General features: G+C 39.7%; 1 protein-coding gene across 1 annotated transcript in view; it reads right to left on the bottom strand.

Annotated features, from left to right (window-relative positions):
* Positions 1 to 7,892: 7,892 nt before the first annotated feature.
* LOC109872855 (gamma-aminobutyric acid receptor subunit beta-2) overlaps positions 7,893 to 22,610 on the bottom strand; it is a 105,943-nt gene continuing 91,225 nt past the window's right edge. Inside the window, exons 7-10 of the mRNA XM_020464221.2 lie at positions 18,346 to 18,498; positions 16,942 to 17,186; positions 15,489 to 15,629; positions 7,893 to 11,835 (exon numbers count right to left, since the gene is read on the bottom strand). Of these exons, the coding sequence (XP_020319810.2) occupies positions 11,485 to 11,835; positions 15,489 to 15,629; positions 16,942 to 17,186; positions 18,346 to 18,498 (890 nt within the window). The 3' untranslated portion in view covers positions 7,893 to 11,484. The remainder of the gene's footprint in view (positions 11,836 to 15,488; positions 15,630 to 16,941; positions 17,187 to 18,345; positions 18,499 to 22,610) is intronic.

Genomic DNA, 22,610 nt, shown 5'->3' on the forward strand with positions numbered 1-22,610 from the left:
GTGGCTGCCTCTTCTTCCCAAACACAGGGGGTGAAGTGGCCTCCTCTTACCAGTGTGGGTCCGTCCTCCAGATAATAAGAAATCTCCATCTGCCTTAGATGAAAATATGAAGTGTTCTTGTTGTGAGTGATTCACCCTGCAACAATATCTTCTCTATGTTATCTGGGCTCAGCAACCCTTCTATGTGTAATCTGAAATGCTCGGTACTGTAATCCAGGACCAGGGGCTGTGGGTGAAGAACAGCACAGGGAAGAGAGTTCTCTTGGCCCTGCCAAACATGCCCACATACGGGTGTCATGACTCATGCCGTTCTTCTTCCCTCCTCAAGCAACCCAAGGGATATGGCCAAGTTTCAGCTGACGGGTAGGGCAGAGAAGGCACCCGCCGGCGATGCGTCATTCCCAGTGTGGTGTAAACTGCCAGGCAGCGTTGGTGTGTGTGCATCATCCAGGTGACACCAAGACTCTTTGAGCTGTCTGACAGGAGAGAGCACTACTCTCAGGCATCAGTAGAGCTTCCGTGAGCTTCAGTTTTAATGTAGGCTTCACTGGAAAACATAAAGAAACATGAGCCAACAACATCCAAGCTGTCAGTAACCTCTCCTGACATAGCCATAGCAAGTGATTTTGCTTCGTTTATGGCCTTCAGATGAATTGATGATACAGGATACTATAATTGAAAAAATGCTACACAAGCCATGATTAGATAGAACAAAGCCCTTGATCTGAGCCCTTCAAAGATGTAATAGAAAATCTCCAAACAAACACTATTTGTATGCACTCCCACATTGGATGCAGGTGAATTTATGCAATCTAAGTCAACAGGAGTGTACTGCCATGTTACAGCGGAATGCTACAGAGTAATGCTCAATTATGAGTGCTCTGCTGAATGCTGCTAACTATGTTGCCTGGGCTCCAGAAGTGGAAGAACACACATGGGTCTCCCCTCACCCGGGAATTGTCTCTACCGTCAGGACCAAAAAGCACTCTTCCAGCAGATCTCCACATCCCCACTCCCCGCTCTTCCTCTCCGGGTCTCCCCTGGGCCACCCAACACTATTATTATGCACTCATCATGTCTTTCCCAGAGACCAAGATTTTTTTTTTTTAAATACACAAATCTGTGTATTTTTGGGGGGGGTGAAAACTGCTCCAGCTGCAAAGTTTGGATTATCAAATCAAATCACATTTATGAAGTATGTATTATAATGGTGATGTATTTGTGAATATAAAAGAACAGGGAGAAGTTATTTGCATAAGGACAAGGGTCTCGGAGGGTTCTCACACCTCACTGATTGAACCGCTACATTTTTTAGAGTGCCCATTTTACATATTTTACCAAAACCAAATTGCAAATGTTTTGTTGAGTTACATCCCTCAGGACTCTCTCCCATTACCTCCAACTGCAGACAGACAGAATAACTTTAAAAACAATGTCAATTTATCCTCTTTAAAAAAATGTGACTTGTTTCAGGAAATTAGGCATATGACGCACGTCACTACTTCAGAGGAGAGGCATTTGAAAGTACAAAGCATTTTAGGGGGCTGAAATGCCTTCTGTAACGTGAACTTCAATGTGCCTTAATAACAAATGTGGATGCCATCTGTAAATACGAATCAAATTGTTGAATTACAAGCCTAGTTGGTTTAGCCACAGAAAAAGACTGGAACCTTCCCGCTAGCCATGATTGGCTGAGATAATGGATGGGCTGGACATGCCGAGAGATGAGTTCGGATTGGTTTGCTGTGAAACACGCCTCTGTCTATAACATGATCTGGTCAGTATGTGTAGGTAATCCTTTCTAAAGGTGCTTTTTTGAAAGATATCACGTGGTAGAACTGCACAATGTTGCTCTCCACCGCCTGGTATGATAGCTAATGAGATGGAGAACAATCTGGTGTTTGATTGCATGTATGCAGAGGGAGTCAAAAAGGGAACACACAGAAGGCAATTGTATGTAATACCCGTCTCCTGATTACATTCATCCATGTATACAGGTAAGAGTCTAGCTACCTACATTTAGTCAGAAAGTTATTTTCATTGCAAGTTAAAGCGTACTGTTAGCTAGCTAGCTATGACTGGCTGGTAAAATGACTGGCTCGCTAGCTAACGTTATATGTATGATGTGTGTAGTAATTTTATTTGTATCTCAGAGTCATTTGCATTGATAGTTATAGCCTAAAGTTAGCTAATTTGCTAACATTGAATCTGGTTGGTTTGCTACCTGCAGATTCATGCAGGGTAGTAACGTTATGAGTTTGGATTATGGTTCATTGTTTAGCTACCTAGCTACATGTCTAAACAAAAGACTCCACTATGCAAGTAACCATTTCATTGTACTGTGTACACCTTCTGTATCCTGTGCATGTGACAAATAAACTGTTCTTCACATCACCGTCTCTGGTAAACACACACTACATCAACTAAAATATAAATGTATTTGTCACATGCACAGGATTTAGAAGCGGTACAGTGAAATGGTTTCTTGCAATATCAAAAACAGAAAGTGTCCAGATAAAAATATGTTATAATTATTAGATGCCACTTACCTCGACGCACTAAATTGATGGGTGATGTGAAGGAAATGCTGTAATCACCCCCCAGCCACATCTAGCTAAGTGGATGGGTCACTATTGTCTAGACATGTACACATTGTCATAGCTGTAGTATGAATCTGCAGGTAGCTAAAGACCTAACCAACTAGGTTCAATGTTAGCTAACTAACATTAGGCTTTATCTATCAATGCAAATGGATTTCTGATTAAAAAAATATTACTACACAGATCATAACGTACACGCAATGTTAGCTAGCCAGCAAGCTAATGTTCGCTAGCTAGCGAACAGTACGCTTTAACTTGCAATGAAAACGACTGTCTGACAAAATTTAAAACGTATAATATCTGAAAATGTATCTAGACTCTTACCTGTATACATGGATGAACACTTCATGGCAGACTGGAACCATGTAACTCCTGTGCAGAAAGTAGCCCATCACTTTTTCCAACTGATCTGTTGATAGCGCCTGCTAAATTCAGTGCATCAATGTTGTTGAGAAAAGTAGCAAAACTTTTGTAGTTCTTGATGGCTAATGATATATTTTTCAAAAACGGTGCAGTAGGACGGACTATCAACACATACTGAGCAGCTCACGTTATAGACAGAAGCATGCTACAAGGCAGACCAATCCAAACTCATCTCCCGGCATCATGGCTAGCTGGAAGGTCCCTGTCTTTTTCCGTGGCTAAACAAACTAGACTCGCAATTCAACAATTTTACTTGTATTTATGGATGGAATACAAGTTTGTTATTAAAGCACATGAAAGTTCACCTTCCAGAATACTTTTTTGCCCAAAAACTAATTTTGAAAAAAGAAATGTTCAAATACCTCTCCTGTGAAGTAGTTACATGAGACATACTCCTAGTTTCCTGTAAAGAGTCACATACTGTATGTGTATAAACATGTTAAATCTACATGTGGGGGTGTGGGCATCACCTCTCAAAATGATTCTAACGGTGTTCTATACCCCTGATGAGAATGTGACATGGTGGCTGTTGCAGCACATGTATAGTTACTTCACCCATTAGAAAGGAGGCTGAATGATCCTCGAAGAAAGGAATAGGTTTTGAGGTTTTTCATGTCGAAGGTTACCCTTCAGTTAGGTTTAAATGTACTGCCAGCACCGGTCTAGCCTTTTCATCACATTCTAACAAAATACTACCAAGTTCCCTTAGGCTTCCAGACCACTGCACCTTCTAGTTCTTCCTGAAAAGTACATACACTCTGTGACTACATCTTTTTTTCCATCAGACTGAAATGCTTTCCCCCATTTTCATTAGACATGAATGGGCTCTGTGAGGGATTTCTGGTTCACAAGCTGGGATAGAGCATGTGGATGTAATAATGTAGTTCCCCTGATCAAGCCCTGGAAAAAACAAACAGTGTTACTTTTCCATGTCTGTGTCTGCTTGTCAATCACTTTCATCAAGATCAGTTTGAGATGTATCAAATATGTGTTTCTATTGGGAGGTCATTTGGAATTCAAGCAATAACATGATTGGTTTAATGGTTCTGTATGTTTCCAGTCATTGGGGAACATGTGCAGGTTTTGATCCGTTAAGTGTTTTCAGATAAACATAAATCACACACATCATCAAACTGCTTCTATCGCTCCAATGAATAGGAAGTAACACAAGGTGTCTATACAATATGGCTTCAAACCGTTCGCTTGGGGACACCAAACAAAGCTCTACTGGCTCTGATGCACATCTGGTTTTACAGATGCATCCAAATATAGCTGGCATGTATATTTCTATACTTAAAGCAAATTGTGCATACTTTTCTTTCACAGTACAGAGTCAACCAATACTCAATTACATAAACGAACATTATCATGGCAGTGGACAAGTACTGTAATTCATACTATGCTCTAAACCGGTTTATCTTGAATGGCCTATGTATTGTCATTAGATGTGAGTTAAGAGTAAGGTTAGTGACCTTACTACTACTACCTAGACCTTACTACTACTGATAGGACTAAAGTCAGAGTTTTATTTAGTTACATCTGAATACACAAATAAGTGCTCAATTGTAACAAAACCACATTCAGTAATTATATTGTTTATTCATAATGACATTATTTCAAATTCAAGAACCACACATTAGTCAACAGCTGTTCATATTTACACGCAGAGATTGGCTGCAATATATTTATAAATGTGTATACATATATATCATTTCTTTATAAGATGGTATTTGTTTTTTATAGAAAATATCTTTCATCACAGAAATGGTTCACTGTCAACATGTTGCCATGACGCTTTTCTTCAAACTCTTCTGAATTTAGCCAGTGAGGTGGTTTGTATAGAAGTCATCCACTCCACCCAGTTCATAAGGGAAAACAGAGAAAAGGTAACAAGGTACCACTCATATTGGATTTTAAACGATTCATTCTTAAATAAGAAAGTTACAAAAACAATTAAAGTTCACAAGAAGACAAAAAAACACTATTCATATTTCTACAGGTAGGAATGTGAGGTGAAAACACTACACTTTGAATACTGATATTAAGCTTTGATTCCAAACTATCCACATGCCTGCAGCTGCATCTATACAGAGGCTGAGTATGTTTCAACGTAACATACATTTGTCTGTTAAAGGGTGCACTGTTAGAAAACAAAGTGCTATCCAGAACCTTAAAGAGTTCTTCGGTTGTCTCCATAGGAGAACCCTTTGAAGAATCCTTTTGTCTGTTGCAGGTAGATTCTTTTTGGTTCCAGGTAGAAACCTTTTGGGTTCCATGTAGAACCTTTAGGGGTTCTATATAAAACCCTTTCTACAGGGGGTTCTACCTGGAACCCAAAAGGGTTATCCAATGGGGACAATCATAGAACCCATTTGGAACCCTTTTTCCTAAGAGTGTGTGTGTGGTGGAGGTAGGTAAAGAACAAAAGGTAGGAATCTCACAGACAGTAAAATGATAAAGGTATGGATAGTGGTTCTACAGGGTTTCAAATAAAGCTTTTCCATCAAACAATCAAGTGGAAAACCTGAACATCTATGTAGGCCTATGTAATGGAGTGAGAACACTGCATTTACCCTCATCTCTCTTTATGCATGTATGCATGACTAAATTGTGCTATACCATATACCATAACTTCATACAGAATGTAACAAAATAGGAAACTATATAATGATGCAGCAGATTGATAGACTGATGGACAGAAGCTGAATTCTAGATTAATGGATGAATAACAGGAAAATGTTCAGAAGCCTACAGAGAAGACAAATAAACATGGACACATCATAGATTACTCCCAACAGCAGTGGCAATAAACATGTGAATTCATAGATTCTGAACTATATACAATATTTATTGACATTTTTTTTCCCCACAGGTTTTCTTGTATTAAAAACACATTATTTATAGCTTCATAGATTTCAGTATAGATCGTGTTCTGGAGGTGCTCTTTGTGAAGAAGAGGGAGGGGTTGCTGCTCTCTGATGTGACACTAGAGGGACTGCCCAGGGCAGGCTAGGATGCTAAGGCTTCATCTGTGAGTGTGTGCCAACATACACTGTCACCAAGATGGTTCATTCAGAGGAATCTTTTTATAGGACTATAGAAATATAAAAATATATGAAAGAAAAACTGCTGTGAGGTACAAACACATTTTTCAAAGTGAAGCCATTTTATGAAGCCAATATTTTGCCAGTTCCAGATGTGCTTTTAAAACATCCCACTGGCTGACATACGTACACGCTCTCACACGCAAACACACACATACATATAATACACTGCAAATGTAGAAATCAACAAACAGTTGTATTGTAGCATCACTGAGCAGATGAATACGTCTCTGTAACATTTCAGTAGTGAACTGGTTAGTTGTGCGAACCTGAGATGGGTGACTTAACGCTAGCTATTAGAGTCCCATTAAGCTCCTTTATATTTGACCTGTGTGTGTGTATGTGTGTGTGTGTGCATGCAGGTTTATGTGTGTGTGTGTGTGCATGCAGGTTTATGTGTGTGTGTGTGTGTGCATGCAGGTTTATGTGTGTGTGTGTGTGTGTGTGTGTGTGTGCATGCATATTTATGTGTGTGTGCGTATGTGTGTGCTGGTGTGTGTGTGCATGCAGGTTTATGTGTGTGTGTGTGTGTGTGTGTGAATGCAGGTTTATGTGTGTGTGTGTGTGTGAGCATGCAGGTTTATGTGTGTGTGTGTGTGTGTGCGTGCACATGTATGTGTATCTTTCCAATCAGTGGAACTAGAAATGCTTATACTCCTGCTTACATGTCTCAGCTACCTCAGGCATGTGCTGCAAAATTACATCAACTACATTCTTGCCTTTGATAATACTTGACAATTTGGCAAAAACTGAAGACATTCTGAGTTGAGTCATTAAAACAACAAATATTTGTTTTACTAAGTGATCGAGTGGTACTCTTCAAAATATTTACATTATCGTTGTCATATCAGCTGAAACCATGAAATTGCTTTGCATTCGTCTTACAGTAAAGTACAAATAAGTAAGTTGAAAATTGATTTTAGTCTTCTATTTACAGGAATATCAGGCTCCAATTGATGTTTACTAACAATATATTATATGTACACCTAGAAACAGGTTTTTGAACACAGCCCTACCCCAAACCCTGTGAAAAATCGTACAACACCAATATCAAGACATTTCTGTAGGTCAATGTATGTATTAATCATATTCAAGCTTCTACAAATGTACATGTAGATGATCTGGTAACATCTTAAAATAGAGTGAGTGAACATTAAACAAAATGTAATATAGGGCCATATGAGTATATGCAAATAAATTACACAAACACAATATTGTAATGATACATTAAACATGAGTGAAAAGTAAAAAATAGCCCATATAACCAAATCCTTATATAGATATAGATTAGGTTAAATAGCCATATTTAGTATGCATGGTTAATAAGGGTGTATTCAATCAAACCTGTAACGCAGAAAACCACATGGGTGGTAAAATCACTTAGGTCATGTCTTGTAAAAATGCACCCTATCCTTACTTTTTCTGCCAGAAAATGTATGTTAAAAAAATGTATCATGTTTTTCTGCTGTGCGGGTTTGACTGAATTCCAGCCGTAGTCTCATGGCTGGAAACACACACACACAAAAAATCCTAAACAAACCCTTTACATTCAACCATTACTTGTTCATCCTTCTACTGTACATTTAAATGATGTTCATCACGTCACAACAAGAGTGCGATGGCTACATTTGTTTGGATTGTGTAAAAGTAAGCGTCAGAAGACTTAATCAAATGCCCCAAAAAAGAGAAGGAACTGGACTTTTGTCCATTGATATTATTGAGAAAAGAACATGCAGATGTAAAGAAGCGAGAAGAAAAAATGCAATGCGAATTGTTTTGGGGTGAATACCACGTATGTTGAAAACATGCAATGCGAATTGTTTTGGGGTGAATACCACGTATGTTGAAAACATGCAATGCGAATTGTTTTGGGGTGAATACCACGTATGTTGAAAATTTGCAATACGAATTGTTTTGGGGTGAATACCACGTATGTTGAAAACATGCAATGCGAATTGTTTTGGGGTGAATACCACGTATGTTGAAAACATGCAATACGAATTGTTTTGGGGTGAATACCACGTATGTTGAAAACATGCAATACGAATTGTTTTGGGGTGAATACCACGTATGTTGAAAACATGCAATGCGAATTGTTTTGGGGTGAATACCACGTATGTTGAAAACATGCAATGCGAATTGTTTTGGGGTGAATACCACGTATGTTGAAAACATGCAATGCGAATTGTTTTGGGGTGAATACCACGTATGTTGAAAACATGCAATACGAATTGTTTTGGGGTGAATACCACGTATGTTGAAAACATGCAATGCGAATTGTTTTAGGGTGAATACCACGTATGTTGAAAACATGCAATGCGAATTGTTTTGGGGTGAATACCACATATGTTGAAAACATGCAATGCGAATTGTTTTGGGGTGAATACCACGTATGTTGAAAACATGCAATGCGAATTGTTTTGGGGTGAATACCACGTATGTTGAAAACATGCAATGCGAATTGTTTTGGGGTGAATACCACGTATGTTGAAAACATGCAATACGAATTGTTTTGGGGTGAATACCACGTATGTTGAAAACATGCAATGCGAATTGTTTTGGGGTGAATACCACGTATGTTGAAAACATGCAATTGCACTTGAGGTGATGTCACAATATCTGCATGTAATGATAATTCATATGTTCATGGGGTTGTTTTCTATATTTAATTGTTACCGATCATCTAAGGGAGTCACCAAACACTAAAATGATCAGATATCACAAATAAATCATTTATAATATTTGTGCAGTTATCGCTGTGTGTGTTTCCATACATTTTCAAGAAACATAGGAGATAAATTGTAATGTTCTAGTCTCTCTCTTCAAACTATATCTCTGTTTTGAGGGAGCAGTCTCAAGAGCACCAAGAAGTGTTGCACCACCTACTATACAGACACTATGGCTTTTGGATCTGTTTGTATGCAAAATGTTGTTTTACGAAGTCAGTGATCAAACATGGTACACGCAACAGTTGTACGATGTACTACTGTGTGTTTCGGTTTCCAAAATGTTTATGACGTTTCTTAATTTCCATTGAATGCTGACTCTACTATTGGCAGTGTTGCCATAAGGTGATCCTTCATGGAGTATTACTAATAAGGTAAACAACCAGACAGGAAAGGAGTATTATTACAGTATACTTATAGTACTCATTTGGCAGGAAAGTAGAGTAATGGAATGCATTGACAGGAAATTAGTATTATTACAGTATACTTATAGTAATCATTTGGCAGGAAATTAGTATTACTACAGTATACTTATAGTAATCATTTGGCAGGGAAGTAAAGTAATGGAATGCATTAACAGGAAATGAGTATTATTACAGTGTACTTATAGTAATCATTTGGCAGGAAAGTAGAGTAATGGAATGCATTAACAGGAAATGAGTATTATTACAGTGTACTTATAGTAATCATTTGGCAGGAAATTAGTATTATTACAGTATACTTATAGTAATCATTTGGCAGGAAATGAGTATTATTACAGTGTACTTATAGTAATCATTTGGCAGGAAAGTAGAGTAATGGAATGCATTGACAGGAAATTAGTATTATTACAGTATACTTATAGTACTCATTTGGCAGGAAAGTAGAGTAATGGAATGCATTGACAGGAAATGAGTATTATTACAGTATACTTATAGTAATCATTTGGCAAGAAAGAAGTATTATTACAGTATACTTATAGTAATAATTTGTAAGGAAAGTAGAGAAACTTAATGAACTGATTATCAGAAATAAACATATTATCTTAAGACGACAGTCCATTTTCAATTGAGATTTGGAGCCGCATTGTGCTTTCGTGCATTGTGGTTTCTCTTGCCAGCTTGCAGAGCAGCCTTTTCTCTCTATCATATTCTTTGTTTTGTATAGTTACTGTCAACACCTGGATATTTGATAAAGAAATGGCAGTAATGACAGTGTATAATTTAGGAAGGTGGAGTTGCTCAAAACCTTTGTTTTCAAAACCTTCCAACCTCCTGAAGATAATTATATCATGGACAAATTCTGGATGGATCCTCGCTGGAACTGTGATAGATATCATTACTTTTTAAATAATCATATACAAGAGATATTTACACATCATGGTGATAGGAAAGATTGTCTTTTGATGCATCATGAAATGCCTATCATAGAATCCTTAACTGCTGGCTCAATTCATTAGGAATATGAATTACAAGATGCCATCTGATGTTTCTTAACAAACTAGAGCCAATGTTTGTTTCTGTATATCCATGTGAAGAACAATTATGAGCAAATACATCATATTATCCTGTAATCTTCCGGATATGTGAACAAAGGACCGAAATGGACAAAGGACAATTTTTCAGAGACACGTTTGTGTATTTTTCTTCAATTGATCTTCTACATGATCTATCACTGTATCACTGACTCTTAAACTGCTTTGAAGACTAATGCAACATTCTCTTTCTCCATTTCTTTCTCAGTTTCTTCTAATTTTTTTGCAATATATTCAACTTCTACATTTCAAGTTAATATTCTGTACCTTTTCTGAATGAATACTTTAAGAAAACAATATCAAATCATGAATCAAAGGCTTTGTGAAGCATTTATCTGTTAGCTATGCTACAGCATTCAATGTCAACGGCCGATAAACTTTACTTTCTAGTTTCTTCTGTCAAGGTTAGGAATGATGTTTGTTTCTGTCGTCTAAAATAGTATCTACTACACTATCAAACACTTTCATAGAATTGAAATAATGCTTCAAAATAAATAATATGATTTATCAACTATATCAAGGTAGAAAAGGTTGGTTAATCGTAAAACCCTTTAACTATGACTTAATATATTAATACTATGAAAACGTGAAACTTCACAATATAAAGACAAAATAAATTCTAGGATAAATAACATTACATCTTTGAAGTAATGAGTCTTAGAAAAGATTGACCTGAACATGCTTGTAACTGTTTTAAGGAGTGTCTTTGTGGTCTGAGATATTTAAAAATCAATATATCATTAATATTTCTAACTATGTTTTGGCAACAAATTAGATAGATATATATAAAGATTTTAAAATGTAAAAACATACAAATATATGCAAACAAACGTTTAAAAATGATAAAATACTAAATTCACTAAATATTGTACTTGTAAAATTATAAACAAAAACTCTGGTACAGGCACCATACAGTATATGTTCTGAATTTCTCTCGCTCTCCTCTAAGGTTTTCATGTGTTAGCCAGCAATTAAGGTGTTCCAAGGTAAAATGGAGTCAGTCCTGATTTTGTTTTAGTAATTCAGTCTTGTGTTGCAAGAACAAACAGCAAAATGATAATTATTCAGAGAAAAACTAGCTTTGTTGTTTGTTTAGTTCTGCCCTTGCTGAAGTCCATTTAGTTGACGTAGTAGAGCCAATAGATTATGTTGAACAAAGAAAAGACAGTGGGGAAGATCATTCTCGACCACTTGTCGATAGAGTTTACATCAGTCAAATCGGGAATGTTGATCTTCAGCTGTGAAGCATGCCTCCGTAGCCGGTTCTTCTTCTGAGGCATGTGGCGCTCCAGGGTGTTGCGTCCAAAGTTGTGCCTGGCCTGCAGCCCTGCTTTGCGGTACTGCAGGGTGGAGCTGTCATAAGTCAACATGGTGCTCCTGGGGTCACTGAGACCAAGGGTCAGCTCCGATGCTCCCATCTCATTCTTAATTTCTATAGTGCCCAGTAGAATATTTTCATGCGGGTCCATCTACAAGGTGAGAAGTTATATGCATTATTAGTTATGCTACATGTAATGGATGGACAACTTAACGCTTAATGTCTCCACTATCCATACCAAGACATCACTCTTAAAGAGATTATTCTGTACTTTTGTATACTTTTTTAGCCAGTAGTTCTGAAAGGTGCACAATGTCATAGCTCTCTCTCTCTCTCTCTATCATGTGCCTTTTACTAGCTTTCACTCATATGGCAAGGAGATGAAGCTCATTGGTTGAACTCGAATTGCTAGGGGGCTGGCCGTTATGGGGCGGCAGGGTAGCCTAGTGGTTAGAGCGTTGGACTAGTAACCGGAAGGTTGCAAGTTCAAACCCCCGAGCTGACAAGGTACAAATCTGTCGTTCTGCCCCTGAACAGGCAGTTAACCCACTGTTCCTAGGCTGTCATTGAAAATAAGAATTAGTTCTTAACTGACTTGCCTAGTTAAATAAAGGTTTAAAAAAAATGGGGGAAAATGGTACAAAAAAACAGTTGTTTTCAAACTAGGGATTTCGTGGCTAATTGAGGTAAGACAGTAATTCTGCTCATAGATTATACATGTATGTACTACTCATTGACACATCTATCCCAAAGCGGGCGGTTAAAAAAATACTTAGTATCCGCCAAAGTTGTCTTTTTGTAAGAGCCCCTGAACTCAATTCATGTTAAATCTGGGATGACTTACTGTATTTGTTCTAGAAAACAACTCATTTTGCTTTACTCACCCTGTCCTAACCATTACCCCATACATCTTAAAATGACAAATGAATATCAATGGAATACGTCTTAAGTTTATACCCTAGAAAGGAATTCAGTGACTTTGCAAAAATATTGATACAATAACCATCATATGGAAGGAAACTGACGGGGAAAACAACATATCATATTTATATTGTAGTGTTAACACAGTTTATAATTCAAGTACTAATTGTCTTTTAACAGAAATATTTTCATAATGTGGGATGGCATGCAAACAAAACTTGAAAAAACAGATAAACCCATGTTTATGTGGGTAAAAGGGAGCTGTGGGACCCTAGAATGTAAAAGGCATACTATACTTACTGATTTGCAGTGAGTTATACTCACTGACAATGTTGAGTTGAATGAACAAAATAGCAGGCACAATTGTTAAATCTAGAATTGGATGACTAAAAAAATTGATATAACACAAAGTGTAAACAAAGATGGCGATAACAGATGATAACAACACCAGTGTTGGTCTAAACGATAATGTATGGTAGAGAGGGGAGGATAGAGAGGGTAAGGTGACTTTTTAATCATTCTCAGTGTGAACACAGAACCAACAATATGACCGTACAGATGTAGGATCTTAATTTGTGCCAGTTTGCTACAGTAGAAAAATAATCCTGCAGCAACAGGAAATGTGAATTATTATGTGAATTATAATTTACGTTCCTGTTTGTAGGGGTTGATACATTTTTCAAATGGAAAATAACGTGAAATTTCAAAGTGAAAATAACAATTTCAGGAGCCTTTTTAAACCTCAAACACACAAGTTTTACATTTCCTGGAAAATTCTCCTGCAACAGGGTGATCAAACTAAGATTCTACATCTGTATTACAACCTAATCATCCATATCATAATATTCCAGCAATTAATAACACACTAACCAGGTTTCCATCCAATGTTTTTATGCGAGTAAAGTACGTAAGATAAAAAATGTCATGAAAGGCCTGATGGAAAGAGAACATTTACACGTACAAATGTCGACAAAACAAAATATGCTAGGTAAGGTGGGATCTTTTTGTTTCTGTAAAATGTATTATGTGAGAAATGTCAGTGGAAATGTTTTTATGCACAAATATTGATCAAATAACCATCATATGGAAGAAAACCCACGGGGAAAGCAGTTTATTATGCTACAGATTAAATAAGTTGGGATGAACTTCACAGGCTAGGTAAAAGTGCAAGGTGATGAACTTCACAGGCTAGGTAAAAAATCAGAAAAAAACATTGTGTGATTTTTACATAATTAATTAGCATTTTATTGCATGACATAAGTATTTGATCACCTACCAACCAGTAAGAATCCCGGCTCTCACAGACCTGTTAGTTTTTCTTTAAGAAGCCCTCCTGTTCTCCACTCACTACCTGTATTAACTGCACCTGTTGAACTCGTTACCTGTATAAAAGACACCTGTCCACACACTCAATCAAACAGACTCCATCCTCTCCACAATGGCCAAGACCAGAGAGCTGTGTAAGGACATCAGGGATAAAATTGTAGACCTGCACAAGGCTGGGATGGGCTACAGGACAATAGGCAAGCAGCTTGGTGAGAAGGCAACAACTGTAGGCGCAATTTTTTGAAAATGGAAGAAGTTCAAGATGACGGAGCAAGATCCATGCAAGATCTCACCTCGTGAGCATCAATGATCATGAGGAAGGTGAGGGATCAGCCCAGGACTATACGGCAGGACTATACGGCAGGACCTGGTCAATGACATGAAGAGAGCTGGGACCACAGTCTCAAAGAAAACCATTAGTAACACACTACGCCAGCACAAGTCCAGGCCCGTCTGTAGTTTGCCAATGACCATCTGGATGATCCAGAGGAGGAATGGGAGAAGGTCATGTGGTCTGATGAGACAAAAATAGAGCTTTTTGGTCTAAACTCCACTCGCCGTGTTTGGAGGAAGAACAAGGATGAGTACAACCCCAAGATCACCATCCCAACCATGAAGCATGGAGGTGGAAGCATCATTCTTTGGGGATGCTTTTCTGCAAAGGGGACAGGACGACTGCACCGTATTGAGGGGAGGATGAATGGGGCCATGTATCGCGAGATCTTGGCCAACAACCTCCTTCCCTCAGTAAGAGCATTGAAGATGGGTCGTGGCTGGGTCTTCCAGCATGACAAGGACCCGAAACACACAGCCAGGGCAACTAAGGAGTGGCTCCGTAAGAAGCATCTGAAGGTCCTGGAGTGGCCTAGCCAGTCTCCAGACCTGAACCCAATAGAAAATCTTTGGAGGGAGCTAAAAGTCCGTATTGCCCAGCGAGAGCCCCGAAAACTGAAGGATCTGGAGAAGGTCTGTATGGAGGAGTGGGCCAAAATAAATAATAATATAACACAAATTTGTTAGTGAGAAAACCATCAGTACAGTTGAAAAACCGATAGAAACCCATTTAACTTGTATCTTCTATTTGGTACATGGGAATTAAACCGCAAAATGTATTTTTAGGTGGAATACATCACGCACAGCCTTTTATCTGTAAACAAGTACATTTAATGCAAATACATCTCTGGTGGAAAAATGTTGTTTTTATGCAGATGTGAGAATAATCGCATGAAAATCTGTCACCAATTGGATGGAAACATAGCTACTGAAATGTATAATGTATTCACAAAACGGGAAGCTATCCCTCGCTGTTATTTGCTAGATGTTACCATATAGAGTACTGCAGATACGTACATAACATTTACATTTGTTTAGAAGTAGCAAACCAGTCTAAAAGTGGAGTTCAGGGATAAGGGGAGGACGATGATGATGATAATGATGATGGTGATGGAAACTCTAGGTACAATTTAATACGTCAAACTATAAAACGGACTCTAGTTGGGTTGTAAATATGTATTGCGTTGTACTGTAAGATGTCACTCTCAGTTGTTAATCCAGTACCTTATTCTTTTCCTCGCCTAGTCCTATCGCTGCATCGTCCACAAAGATTGGTTCCCACATCGAGTCATGAGCGTCAATATCCCTCTGTTTCATTCTGGCATACAGAGTATCGTCTCTCTGAACTACATTTCCCACCAACCACTGCAAGCATAAAAAATAATTATGCTCACTTGAGTCAGCTGCCGGGAGAGGCAACACAAAATAGACAATTATGTTTTAGGTAACCATGGTCAGAGAGGCAGTTGCTGTAACTCTCTTTTTTAAAACTCTGAGTGTGTCTTTTACTCACAGTTGAATACAACAATAAACTACTATTCATCTCTTTATTTAAATGAAATCCACAACATCCAAATCTCTATCCAAAGCAAGTTTTCTGTTGTATGAGTCAACCTGAAAACAGACCCTGATACACCGTGTGTTCATTGAGTTGACCCAGTTACCATGTAGATTAGAGAAAAGCTTTTGAAATTCTCCATCCCATTTCGGTACATTACAAAACAGGTCAATGTAATAGGAAGAATACACATCACATTATTCTTCACTTCACATCTCTCTAGGCTCTCCCATGGGTTCTAAAGGCTTCCTGGCCTTTCATTCCATTTCATTTGGACAAAAGAACACAGTGACAGATGTGCTCTGTCTGCCTGTGTTTCAGATGGCAAAGCGCCTTATTTGGATTTCTCACAGGACTGATGTAGGCTCATGAAGGCTTGTTCTCCCTGACGGTAAGGCAGAGTAGCATTAATCCAACCCCCCATTTGAAGTGGTGAAACTATTCCCCATCATGATTACCTTGCTTGTCTTCACAATCAGTCCTTTCAATAATTAAATTCACTTTCATAAAGTGAAGACGAAAAAGAGAAAACATCAAATTCATATAAGCTGAAGAGTCAAGTCATGGCACTACTTTCATCTGAAAATGTTGGCGTTAAAATGAATGTGTGTGTGTGTTCACAGTGAAATAGTGAAGTTAAGAAAACAGACTGGACAGGAACAACTAGTACAGTGATTCACGATACAGGAAAGACTACACGTGTAATTATTATACCGTTTGTGAATATTTATGATAAGTCATATTTCTATCAAGTATGTAGTAATTTTTTCTAAAAGCGCACAAAGATGATTCACTACCTAGAGCAGGGCTCTCCAACCCTGTTCCTGGAGAGCTACCCTCCTGTGGGTTTTCACTCCAACCCTGTTCCTGGAGAGCTACCATCCTGTAGGTTTTCAAACTACAGTTGTAACTAACCTGATTCAGCTTATAAAACAACTAATTAATGAATCAGGTGTGCTAGATAAGGGTTGGAACAAAAACCTACATGACGGTAGCTCTTCAAGAATAGGGATGGAGAGGCCTGACCTCACTTGTACCATCTATCCAGTGGGCTACTCTTTAAAATACTGGGTATTCTGTACAGGAAAATGCTGTGTAGGTGCATGGTGTCCACTGTACCTTGTTTGGATCCATTCTCATTTTCTCATTGTTGGCAACAGCTTCTTTCTCAGCCGCTCTCTTCTGGCGCTGGGGTCCTCTGCCGAAGAAGATGTAGTTGACCAAGGCGTACTCTAGCAGGGCCAGGAAGACGAATACGAAGCAACCCATAAGATACATGTCAATGGCCTTGACGTAGGGGATCTTGGGAAGGGTCTCCCGCAGGTGAGTGTTGATGGTGGTCATGGTCAGCACAGTGGTGATTCCTGGGAAAATAACCTGCCCATCATCACCATCACAGATCATCACAGGAGACCAACAATCCACCTCATTAGCAGAGGACTCCCACAGAGAGAGAAATTCAACCTTGACCTCAGATCTGAGTAGGCTGCTGTGATTGACAAGAAAGCCCCTGCTGGCTTTCATTACCGTTTCTGTTCAATGAGTTGTGACAGTCAAATTGGAGGTCAACTCACTGTTAAAAGGGACTTTGGTGTTTTCTACTTTTATGTCGAAGCTTACTAATGTCTTGTTTCAACTCTTTTAATATGACACAGATTATTCTTGTTTTTTTTGGCATTGACTCTGCATGCATTCTGTAAATGACATTCTTCATTGTCCACCTCTGATTCTGATATAAATTAAGCATTGCATCCATACACAATTGCAATGCACCTCCCACAGCTGTATTTGTTGTAGAGTTAGTGTCTATAATGCCTGAAAGCAGGACAGGGTCAAACGATTCATAAACAGAGGTCTGATCTGGGTTGACCCTGTAACTCCCTGTCCAGCCGACTCCATGATTAAGCATTACTTCTGGTTTTCATTAAATCCCGCACATGCTTCCCTCTTGGATAAATAAATGCAGGCCCGTCTCCAATCAGGGAGAGTACTGCTCTTGTCGAGGGTGCAAGCCAGAGGGAGGGGTGAGAGAGAGGGGATCTTCCTACATCCCACGCATCATGGTCTAGACTTACGTAATGAAGGATGACAGCGAGAAAATGTTGACTTCCAAAAAAAGGAGAACAAAAAAACGCAGAGGCCTTGAGATCAAATCACTTCAGTCATCCATCACTCTCCTTTAGGAAGCGTCTCGGTTGTTGTGTTCTGCAATGCTGCTACATCATGCCTTTTTCTCCATTTTCTCCAAAGTGAAACTCCAACATAAAACAAACAAATATTTTTTCTCCTTCCTGAATTCAAGCGAATATCGTTTGGCAATGTAAGGTGAGACTATTATAGACTAGATTCAAAATCCATATAGATTTTTTTTTTATAGACAGCAAAACATCCTGTATTTTTATGACATAGTGTTACACTATGGATTCCCGCTAAGGAAACCATCCCTCAAACTTTTGCTTTGGCTAAGGTTCTCATAGCTTAGTCACTGGTCACATGACAAATCCATGACACACAAGTCCCTACCCAAAGCCACTCTGGCAGCGGAAGCGTCATAGTTGATCCAGAAGGAGACCCAGGAAAGGATGGTGATCAGGATAGAGGGCATGTAGGTCTGCAGGATGAAGTAGCCAATGTTCCTCTTCAGCTTGAAGCTGAGGGAGAGTCGGGGGTAGGATCCTACAGGGAGAAAGATCAACATATAGACGTTGTTAACGTAAGACGACACAAGATTAACATACCTGACATACAGGTGGCGTGTCTGCTGGGCTTGTTGCAGAATAACTTTCTATTGATTTTACATTGCTTTACGTTTGCCTCCAGAGGCTATCACTACAGTATATGGTTGACAACCTACAGTATGCCTGACAAAGGCTGCCTGAAGGGTCCCACTCCCTTTTGAGGCTGATCCAAAACATCGCCCGGAGAAGAGGTACCCGGAGTGGACTTCTAGTCCGACTCAGGAGGCGCACACACCACCCACCACTTCCGAGTATATTACTCGCTAATGTTCAGTCTCTAGATAATAAAGTTCATTAGCTGAGGGTGAGGATTACCTTCCAGAGAGACATCAAAGATTGTAACACACTCTGTTTCACAGAAACATGGCTCTCTCAGGATTTACTGTCTAAGTCCATACAGCCCGTTTGGTTCTCAGTTCATCGCACAGACAGGAATAAATATCTCTCCGGGAAGAACAAGGGCGGGCATGTATGTTTCATGATTAACTACTCATGGTTTGATTGTGATAACATACAGGAACTCAAGTCCTTTTGTTCACCCGACCTAGAACACCTCACAATCAAATGGCGACCGTATTACCTCCCAAGAGAATTCTCTTTGGTTATAGTCACAGCCGTGTATATTCCCCCTCAAGCTGATACCACAACGGCCCTCAAAGAACTTCACTGGACTTCATGCAAACTGAAAACCACACATCCTGAGGCCGCATTTATTGTAGCTGGGGATTTTAACAAAGCATATTTGATGAAAACTCTGCCAAAGTTCTATCAACACCTCAACTGTAGTACTCGCGCTGCTAAAACACTCGACCACTGCTAGTCCAACTTCCGGGATGCCTACAAGGCCCTCCCCCGCCCTCCATTCAGCAAATCTCCATTTTGCTCCTCCCTTCCTATAGGCAGAAATTGAAACAGGAAGTACCCGTGCTAAGGACTATTCAATGCTGGTCTGACCAACTGGAATCCACGCTTCAAGATTGTTTTTACCCAGACTGGGATATGTTCCGGGTAGCCTCCGTGAATAACAGTGACGAATATACTGATATGGTAACTGAGTTAATAAGGAAGTGTATAGGAGATGTTGTACCCACTGTGACTATTAAAACCTACCCTAACCAGAAACCGTGGATAGATGACAGCATTCGTGCAACACTGAAAGCGCAAACCACCCCATTTAACCATGGCAAGGTGACTGGGAATATGGCAGAATACATACAGTGTAGGTATTCTCTCAGTAAGACATTCATACAGGCAAAACGTCAGTATAGAGACGCAATTCCACGGCTCAGACATGAGACGTATGTGGCAGGGTCTACAGACAACCATGGACTACAAAAGGAAAACCAGCCAAGTCGCAAACCCCAACGTCTTGCTTCCGGACAAGCTAAAATCCGTCTTCCCCCGCTTTGCGGATAACACAGTGCCATCGGCACGGCCTGCTACCATGACTGTGGGCTCTACTTATCCATGGCCGACGTGAGTAAGACATTTAAGCCAGTTAACCCTGCCGGCCCAGACGGCATCTCCAGCCGCGTCCTCAGTACATGCGCAGACCAGCTGTCTGGTGTGTTTACGGACACATTCAATCTCTCCCTATCCAAGTCCGCTGTCCCCACATTCTTCAAGATGACCACCATTGTTCCTGTACCCAAGAAAGCTAAGGTAACTGAACTAAATGACTATCACCCCGTAGCACTCACTTCTGTCATCATTAAGTGCTTTGAGAGACTAGTCAAGGATCATATCACCTCTACCTTACCTGATACCCTAGACCCACTTCAATTTGCTTTACTGCCCCAATAGATCCACAGACGATACAATCGCCATTGCACTGCACACTGCCCTATCCCATTTGGACAAGAGGGATGCCTATGTAAGAATGCTGTTCACTGACTATAGCTCGGCATTCAATACCATAGTACCCTCCAAAGTAGGAAACAACACCTCTACTTCGCTGATCCTCAACACTGGGGACCCACAAGGGTGCGTGCCCTGCCCCCTTCTGTACTCCCTGTTCACCCATGACTGCGTGACCACGGACGCCTCCAACTCAATCATCAAGTTTGCAGATGACACAAAAGTAGTAGGCTTGATTACCAACAACAACAAGACAGCCTACAGGGAGAAGGTGAGGGCTCAGAGTATGGTGCCAGGACAATAAGCTCTCACTCAACAAAACAAAGTAGATGATCGTGGACTTCAGGAAACATCAGAGGGACCACCCCCATATCCACATCGACGGGACCACAGTGGAGAAGGTGGAAAGCTTCAAGTTCCTCAGCGTACACATCACTGACAAACATACAGTGTGGTGAAGAAGGCACAACAACGCCTTTTCAACCTCAGGAGGCTGAAGAAATTTGGCTTGGCACCTAAAACCTTTATAAACTTTTACAGATGCACAATTGAGAGCATCCTGTCGGGCTATATCACCGCCTGGTACGGCAACTGCACCGCCCGCAACCGCAGGGCTCTCCAGAGGGGGGTGCGGTCTGCTCAACCCATCACCGGGGGCAAACTACCTGCCCTCCAGGACACCTACAGATCAAATCAAATCAAATGTATTTATATAGCCCTTCTTACATCAGTGGATATATCAGTGCTGTACAGAAACCCAGCCTAAAACCCCAAACAGAAAGCAATGCAGGTGTAGAAGCACGGTGGCTAGGAAAAACTCCCTAGAAAGGCCAAAACCTAGGAAGAAACCTAGAGAGGAACCAGGCTATGAGGGGATGGCCAGTCCTCTTCTGGCTGTGCCGGGTGGAGATTAACAGAACATGGCCAAGATGTTCAAATGTTCATAAATGACCAGCATGGTCAAATAATAATAATCACAGTAGTTGTAGTAGTAGTAGTACTACCAGTAGTAGTAGTACAGCACCCGATGTCACAGGAAGAACAACAACCACCCGAGCCACTGCCTGTTCACCCGGCTATCATCCAGAATGCGAGGTCAGTACAGGTGCATCAAAGCTGCAACCGAGAGGCAGAAAAACAGCTTCTATCTCAAGGCCATCAGACTGTTAAATAGCCATCACTAGCACATTAGAGGCTTGCCTATATACACAGACTTGAAATCACTGGACACTAAATAAATGGAACATTAGTCACTTTAATAATGTTTACATATTTTGCATTTGGGGCGGCAGTGTAGCCTAGTGGTTAGAGCATTGGACTAGTAACCGAAAGGTTGCAAGTTCAAATCCCCGAGCTGACAAGGTACAAAATCTGTCGTTCTGCCCTTGAACAGGCAGTTAACCCACTGTTCCTAGGCCGTCATTGAAAATAAGAATTTGTTCTTAACTGACTTGCCTAGTAAAAATAAAGGTAAAAAAAAAAAAAAAAATTACTGATCTCATTTGTATATACTGTATTCTATTCTATTCTACTGTTTCTTAGTCTATGCCGCTCTGACATTGCTCGTCCATATATTTATATATTCTTAATTCCATTCCTTTACTTAGATTGGTGTGAATTGTGTGTATTGTTGTGAAATTGTTAGATATTACTTGTTAGATATTACTGCACTGTTGGAGCTAGAAACACAAGCATTTTGTCATACCATACCATCGATCACCACATTCTTTTGGAGAGATTGGAAACCCAAATTGGTCTACACGGACAAGTTCTGGCCTGGTTTAGATCTTATCTGTCGGAAAGATATCAGTTTGTCTCTGTGAATGGTTTGTCCTCTGACAAATCAACTGTAAATTTCGGTGTTCCTCAAGGTTCCGTTTTAGGACCACTATTGTTTTCACTATATATTTTACCTCTTGGGGATGTTATTCGAAAACATAATGTTAACTTTCACTGCTATGTGGATGACACACAGCTGTACATTTCAATGAAACATGGTGAAGCCCCAAAATTGCCCTCGCTAGAAGCATGTGTTTCAGACATAAGGAAGTGGATGGCTGCAAACTTTCTACTATTAAACTCGGACAAAACAGAGATGCTTGTTCTAGGTCCCAAGAAACAAAGAGATCTTCTGTTGAATCTGACAATTAATCTTAATGGTAGTACAGTCGTCTCAAATAAAACTGTGAAGGA

This window comes from Oncorhynchus kisutch, linkage group LG28 (assembly GCF_002021735.2).
Source record: "Oncorhynchus kisutch isolate 150728-3 linkage group LG28, Okis_V2, whole genome shotgun sequence".
NCBI lineage: Eukaryota > Metazoa > Chordata > Actinopteri > Salmoniformes > Salmonidae > Oncorhynchus > Oncorhynchus kisutch.